Genomic DNA, 8,239 nt, shown 5'->3' on the forward strand with positions numbered 1-8,239 from the left:
AAACCTATTACTTTTTACAAAGTCTTATACGCATAAGTGATGACTGAAGAGACTTAATTAAAGTAGGAAAAGATCTTTCTATCTTCAGTTACAAAAACATTAAAAACGCTATACTCTCTTTAAATTAGTTAATTAGTACCTACAGAAGAATGATGACAATTTTAATAGATATACAACTTCATTTATTATGAGAAGCCGACGTTTCCATGATGATTCAGAATGTCGGTCAAAACGTCGGTCACAGACTAAAGGAGTTTTATATCTTTAAACTTGACAACAGTCTTCATCAGCTCAAATGTCCATCAAAGACGTTTAGTAAACATAGTAAGGATGCTTGGCATATTGTGTATGGTTGACCATCATCGACTTTTGTTGTCATCAGCTAATCGCACTGTAGCTAGTTTTGATATTCATTTTAAATCATTTGGAATAGAATCTCAGTTATAAACGTCCGTATAGATTACGTGATGAATTTGCGTTTTATATATGTTATTCGGCATGTCAGGCAAACCAAGTCCTTGTTTTCCATGTTTTTTTGGTAACGATAACGTGGTAACGTGGTATTCACGAATATTGGTTCCGTGGTAACATAGGAGTCGTCAACGCTAAACGGAAGCAACTCTGCTCGTCGACTGGGACAACCAATGATCCTTATAAAGGTAGGTAACTACACAGCTGACTAAGGTAGCATGTAAGTCATGTAAGTAAATATGAACTAACAGGTGGGTATCACGCCGATTTTGTCATGTAAGCCCGAGAGGGTAAAAAACGTCATATTCAGATAGTATCTAGGGCTTGTCCATCCATTTTAGCAGCAATAATGTTTAAGGCCGAGCTTTCTCTTCACAATGATAATTAGGCCCCTGACCATGTATGAATCACTTTGGAACCGTCGCATGATTGTCGTTATCACTGTCCCGTTATCTTACACCACCGGAAATAGACCCTTATCTTCAGATCAAAATGGCGGCGGGGTATAAGTATGGCATTTTATCAGTTCTCCTGTTGACGAACAAAATACTCCTAGTTTCCACAGAAACTGTTTTTGGCCAAAATGCCGATGAGGAATTCGACTTTGATGGCATTCCTGGAGTTCAGCATGAGTTCAAAGTGGAAGTAGCGGCCGGAAGGGAAGAGTGTTTCCATCAGTTCGTCACAGACGGATGCCGACTCTACATCTCATACAGTGTATGTAATGCTTCATGTGATTCTGTAAAGATGGACGGATCTCCATGCAAATATACTGAGAGAAAATGACATGTGATTCTGTAAAGATGGACGGATCTCCATGCATATATACTGAGAGACAATGACATGTGATTCTGTAAAGATGGACGGATCTCCATGCATATATACTGAGAGACAATGACATGTGATTCTGTAAAGATGGACGGATCTCCATGCATATATACTGAGAGAAAATGACATGTGATTCTGTAAAGATGGGCGGATCTCCATGCATATATACTGAGAGACAATGACATGTGATTCTGTAAAGTGGGACGGATCTCCATGCATATATACTGAGAGAAAATGACATGTGATCACGTGAAAGCACAAGTGCTCCTTCATTTTTTCCAGGTTTCCAGGTATTCGATACAAAGCTTGTGAAGAAACACTGGAAAAAAGGAACACTTGTCCTTTCATGTGATCCCGTATTTTTCCCCTCAGTATATGAGGGGTTGATGACTGAGGTCACAAGCGTCGTGCTGGTGCAAAGGGTTAATGTGATGTGTATAACTAAATTAAGAAAAGAAGAAAAGAGTTTGATTTAATCAGGACACACAATAACCTGGTCAAGATTCCTTTGGTGAAGTTACTTTACTTAATTAGACTAGAATGATACCATGGATTGTGAACTTCTTTGCCACAATGAGAAACGTTTCGGTATATACACTAATGATGTTATTAGGCACGTGAATGAGTGTAGTTTTACGCGCAGTCAACATTATAGAATTATGCTGACTACTGCATATAACAGACTTATTGTATGATGAACATAGCAGTTTCAAGATGACCAGCTCTTGTGATATATAAAATTGTTAAATGACTAAATGTTAAACTAACATAACTGTAATATACAATACGGTGTGTCTGCACGTGCTTGTCTGTCGGCATGCATGATTTTGCGTTTTGTGTTTCATCGTTCAATGCAATAGTGCAACAAAAGTCCCACCCATTCTCCTATCGACCAATAAGGGTACACTCTATAGTTCGTTAGTGGCGAAATTATTGCATGTTATATTTTTTACATGGTCCAGGTTGTGAGGGGCGGCGACAGGAACATCAACTTTTTCCTCCTGGACAAACACGGTGAAGTCATCGACTCCCAGTATGAAAAGCCAGGTGCGATGGTTGAAAAGGAGATCGTGGAACAAGGTACGTGTAGTCGGAGGGAGTTGTCTCCCCTACTCCACATTTGCGTTCAAAATGGATTTGCGTCCATATTAAACTTGCGTCATATAAATTCCACAGGAGCTAATTATAATTTTTGTAAGACAATCATTATCATACGAGCTGGTGAGCTGACTGCTAGATATTCTGTTGATGTGTCACTCATTGCATGACTGATGTCTTCCATAAATTGTTGGTATTCGCACATTCATCAAGATACATAAGGTTTCTTTTGAACGCTGAAAGGGTTTTGTCGCTTCTATGTAGCGTACTACACTTCGTGAGACCTTAGTACTTCCGGTGACAAAGTTTCATACCTTTCCGAACGCCCTCATGGTTGTCCGCTGAAGTTATCGTTCTTTGCCTCCATTAGCCCTGCCGGCTTCCGGTTCAGCGAAGCGAAGATATGAGGATAAGGAGAAATTAAAAAGAAATATCATGTTACCATTAAACTGTTGGCGATTATTTCTCTTAACTGGGGTCGTTATTGTTAGAATTTCGCAAACACTTCTGGCGTAGCGGATGAATGAAGGGAGTATCTCCGCAAGTATTCTATACGGCGGACGTGTGATTCCACAAGTATAGACGTATATTTATTCGTATTAAAGGCCATTCGAGCACAACCCTTTGAGGAAAAGGGTGTCTACCTTTGATGGTGTCGATATTTTATTTTGATGTTACTAATATTTCGAACAGAAGGGAGGGCAATACGTTGCCAACTATTGCTCGCTTTTCTCGCATAAAGGAAAACTGGCCATTTTCTCTTTGTTGCGCAGCCCTATTTGCGCTACAGTTTGCCCGAGATTGTTCTGGTTGTCTGTGGTTGTGGACTGGATTGGGGGACTGGGGGTGCGTGAGAAAAAAGGATGGAGGCTGACACGAGAATGAACTGGATTCCCATGTTCATACCAGGTTGTTAGGGTGCAATACCTGTGGCACTACAACTATGGAGGTGGTCTAAACAATGTTTATTAATTCATTTTCCATTTGCATTCAGACGTTTCTACGCCTCCAGTCCATAACACTGGCAAATCTTAAAAAAGACATTCTTTTCTCATTTATTAAAAAAAAAACAGTGAGCGAGTGAGTTAACTCCCAAAGCCGTTTCTGGCACAAGTATCTGGAAATGTCAATCAAAGCCATTATGACAGGAGTCTGGGACCTAGAATGGAAACGCAGAATCTTCCAACAGTCTATAGATGACGACGTGTCCTTGGGCCATGTCTTGTCTGTAGGACAGGTGAAGATCCGGGTTAGTGCCAAGAGCATGTTTACGAGCGTGGATATGTGCGCGTTATAAATATATAATATTATGATAATGAAGTCGAGCTTGGTTTACCACCAAGTTGCTTGAGGTACCAAGGTACCTAGAATTGGAGACTTAGTCAGGGATGTGAATCTTCACACCTTAATACAAACAGAAGTTTTCCAGGGTCACACTCTTTATTCATTACATAAATTCGATGTCATACAAAATCATTCAACCACAATGATATAAAATGCCTTCGATGCCCTTGAGGGATGGTAGAATAACACATAAACCTTATCAATTTAAATTAAACTCAATACAAAGTTTACCGTTACGACGGTGTAATACAAACACATCAAAGTTATAATTAACATCACCATTCCGGTACTAACAATATCTAACTTAACATGATCTGTATTCATTAATCATGTACATTACTCATAAACATTGCACCATTCTTGAACAGCGACCATGTTTCCATGTAAGGGCGTCCTTTACTTCAAATACGGTACGTCCGTACAGTGTTCTTGAACGTGTACTGATATTATTCGATGTACAGGCGTGAATATTTGACCATTAAGTTGTGATCGAAGCGGTCACTGCAAACACTGGAGTGTATATTCAATCAGGCTTTTAGCGGCATGGGGCGATGCCAGTAGCATAGACAGCTGTCAGTTACGCAACGTGCCGTTAACAAGTCTGCAACAACGTGAATACTTTAACAAAATGTACGGAATATAACATTGACTTTGGTGAGATATCTGAATAATTTCAGGTAAAAATATATACATTTTGCAAATGTTATATTATTATTAGAACTGGTCTTCAGCAACCATTGCTTGTCGTAGAGACGAATAACGGGATCGGGTGGTCAGACTCGCCATTTGCTTAGATCGATGCTCATGCGGTTGATTATTGGAATGCCTGGTCCAAATTTGAATATTTGCAGCAGTCGTCTTCTAGCTGGAAAATACTGCCATATGTAGCAACTACTAGTTGTAGCAACAAATAAATATACAAATAAACAAACAAATCTTCACTGAGTGAATCCCAGGAACAAGGGACATGACTTAATAAATACAAAGACAAAGGCAAAGACATGTTGGACTAGAAACCTGTAGATGATATGAGTTCGATTCGTGCACTCACGAATTTTTCAACACTCACATGGATCTTTCAACACTCACATGAATCTTTCAACACTCACATGAATCTTTCAAAACGCACAGAATTCCTATTCGCAAAATCCGTCTCCTTCTAATTTATATGAAAATTTTAATTCACCGTTTATTTTATATCTCGCCACTGGTGTGTTTCAAAGCATATTCGTGGGCATTTTCTTTCTGTTACAAGGCTACATGGAATTCTGCTTTGACAATACACAGAGCCGATTTGGTTCCAAGTTGGTATACTTCTACCTGACGACCTTCCTTATTGAGAGATGGGGCCAGTACTTGAAGGATGTAGAAGAGCTTCGTGGTCTTACGGTGAACCTCTCAGTGAGTAACTGTAATATGGATCAGCTGCTCACGTATGTGGAATGCATTGCCAGGCATGCTGGCGAACTTTCGCACTAGTAAATAGTTCTGCAATATTTCTGCATTCTTTCTGCAATATTTCTGCATTATTTCTGAAATATTTCTTCATCGTTCCTGCAATATTTCCGCATTGTTTCTGCAATATTTCTACAATGTTTCTGGAATGCATCTGTAACGTTGCTGTCATCCTACATTTCCGGCGTTTTTAGGTACTTGTGCATCACCACCACTGCCAACAGCAACAGGAGAAAGAGAACTATACGAACCTCACACAACTAAACTCACTCACTCCCTCACTCATGTCAGATTTTATCATATAACGCCCAACTCTCGGTCATTCCTATACTAGAAATAATAAGTCTGCCAATCGTTCAATTTAATCAGAATCATAGTGTTTGTTATTGTTGAAATTTGAAACATATATTATTTAAGAGGAACCAATACAAAGCTTGTGATACTTGCTAGTGTGTGCGGTTGTATGAAATATGCGGAGGTGCGGAAATAGGGGAGGTGGAATGCTTTCGATTCTATCAGAGCTACTCCTTCACCCCTTTAACTCGCTGGACCCGTGAAGGTCCCGGGGTAGAATAGGACTTCAACAACCCATGCTTGCCATAAAAAGCGACTATGCTTGTCGTAAGAGGCGACTAACTGGATCGCATGGGCAGGCTCGCTGACTTGGTTGGCACATGTCATCGGTTCCCAATTGCGCAGATCGATGGTCATGCTGTTTATTACTGGATTTTCTGGTCCAGACTCGATTACATACGGACCGCCGCCATACAGGTGAAATATTTCGATGGCGTAAAGCTAGAGTAACTCACTCAATGAATTGGCTATTTTTTCAGACAATACTCGAGGGGGTGGAACTGTCTCTTACGGACGTGGACAATTACCAAACACATACCCGCCTCAACGTCGTGCGCGACTGGTACCTCCTCAACGCCAACCAACGCTACGTGGGGTACTGGTCATCAGCCCTATGTGTTGTAGTCCTGGTGGCGGGGATGGGGCAGGTGTTCTTCCTGAGGAGGATGTTTAGGATGCCCGTCGTCACCCCCACGTCCAAACCCCGGGCGTGACAGAGATGCAGAATTCTCTTTGGATACTGCTAAACGTGATGTATCGATCATAGTATCTGCACCTGGTCAAATTTTCATTGAAAACTTCCTCTTTTGACATTTTATATTAATCATTTTCAAGGAATCACATATTGCTATATGTTGTCATCTGGTGTTTTTGGAAAACTAATACGTCGGTGAAAAATCGGGAGTTTGTGAAACATGCAGTGAAGAAATGCTCTCATGGATATATGGAGGTGTGAAAGAACATCTTTGTCATAGACTCATTTCTAATAACGCGTGTCTAGTTTTTGGTTTGGACCAAACAATCCAGCATGAGCACCGTTCTACGCAAGTGGTATACGAGGACATGTGTCTTATAAATGACTATGAAAGAAGTATATTCAGAGTACAAAATGGCATCTTGACTTAATTTGTACCAGTTCTACAAATAGCACTTATATGGAAGGAAGATGCTTTGAACGAGAGACTACATTTCAGCATTTATTTCCAATGTACATTATTCAAATATAATTTAAAATTTGGAAACCATAAATAGTAAGTGAGTTTAGTTTCACACTGCCTCAGCCATGACGTTGCACACCAGTTAAGTTGCCCTGAACAATCACCAAAGGAGTTCTTTGGCGTGCTGTTATTCCACCCCAAATCATCACGGCACCACCACAAAAGATTCCTCTCCAAGACACAAGCCTGTGCATATCGTTCTCTTGCATGCCTATAGGCACGTTGATGTACCCAGTCTATGATAACTAATATTACCTCACCCAGTCTATGGCAACTAATATTACCTCACCCAGTCTATGGCAACTAATATTACCTCACCCAGTCTATGATAACTAATATTACCTCACCCAGTCTTTGATCATTAGTTTTATTACTTAACCCGGTCTGTGATTAGTAACATTGCCTTACCTAGTCTCTGATTAGTAGTATTTCCTATCCCGGTCTGTCTTTAGTTACATTACCTGACCTGGTGTGTGATCAGTAATATTACCTGGGTCAGTCTGTGATTGGTAATATTACCTTACCTGGTGTGTGATCAGTAATATTACCTGGGCCAGTCTGTGATTGGTAATACTATCTTACCTGGTGTGTAACTGGGAACAGTACCTCACCCGAATCTGTGCTTGGTAATATTTCCCAACCTCTCTATGTTAACAGTAATATTACCTTAGCTTGTGTGTGATTGATAATATTACCTAACCTGCTGCGTGATTAGAATTACTACTATAGGCCAATTCTAACCCGGATATATACGGGTCTTTAAGATATATGTATATTACATCTGTAAGAGTTGCACATATTTATCTATGACGTACTTTGCACTGTTTGATTTTACGATTTCCTGCAGGATACTGTCCTTTTCAATAATAACCGATGAGCGTGTCAGAACGGTTTTACAACGCATTTAGCGAAACGTCACAGGGATAAACGAGGATAAACGAGAAGCGGGCTTCAGACATTGTACCCATATCCGGAATCGAACCTGAGTCTTTGGCCTGGTGAGCGAATGCTTCAACGACAAAGCTACTTCCACAAACTGAAATGAAAATGTGTCCTAAGTGTCTGCTTGCTTTTATAATATCATGGGCACAGCATTAAAACATTTAGGGTTTAGGGTATTACCTGTAAGAGCTGTGAAAGTGGCCGTTCTCTTCTCTCATCATATTTACATGAACTATTAGTCCCCAACACATGGCAGTCAGGATGTTCGAAACATTTCGTATAAAACATGGGGTTTAACTTCAGCATGTTTATTTTCATTTCAAAAGTTAACTCAGTACAAAGGCCCACAAAGGTTTTTACAAAGGATATTCTGTTATTTGAGGGTGACCTCATTGTTCTGTTGCGTAACTTGGTGAGGAGATTGTGTACAGGAAATTGATCAGGGAAATGATAGGAAAATCAGCTTATTTCCTTAAATACTCGTAAATCCCAGTAAATCATGATGAAGGAAGTTTGTATGGTCTTGTGAG

General features: G+C 40.1%; 1 protein-coding gene across 1 annotated transcript; it reads left to right on the forward strand.

Moving 5' to 3' along the window:
• The first annotated feature begins 961 nt into the window (after nt 1-961).
• Nucleotides 962-8,004, forward strand: LOC137255615 (transmembrane emp24 domain-containing protein 6-like). The gene is made up of 4 exons (XM_067793067.1): nt 962-1,188; nt 2,262-2,379; nt 4,997-5,142; nt 6,030-8,004. Exons 1-4 carry the CDS (start codon nt 964-966, stop codon nt 6,261-6,263), a joined length of 723 nt encoding a protein of 240 aa, XP_067649168.1. The 5' UTR covers nt 962-963; the 3' UTR covers nt 6,264-8,004.
• The last annotated feature ends 235 nt before the right edge of the window (nt 8,005-8,239 follow it).

Source organism: Haliotis asinina, chromosome 1, assembly GCF_037392515.1.
Source record: "Haliotis asinina isolate JCU_RB_2024 chromosome 1, JCU_Hal_asi_v2, whole genome shotgun sequence".
In the NCBI taxonomy this organism is placed as follows: domain Eukaryota; kingdom Metazoa; phylum Mollusca; class Gastropoda; order Lepetellida; family Haliotidae; genus Haliotis; species Haliotis asinina.

Excerpts from the sequence above, each read along its gene's own strand:
- LOC137255615 (XM_067793067.1), top strand. The coding sequence starts at position 964 with ATGGCGGCGGGGTATAAGTATGGCATTTTATCAGTTCTCCTGTTGACG. Across the intron at positions 2,380-4,996 it reads AAAGGAGATCGTGGAACAAG|GCTACATGGAATTCTGCTTT; the intron begins GTACGTGTAGTC and ends TTCTGTTACAAG. Across the intron at positions 5,143-6,029 it reads GTCTTACGGTGAACCTCTCA|ACAATACTCGAGGGGGTGGA; the intron begins GTGAGTAACTGT and ends CTATTTTTTCAG.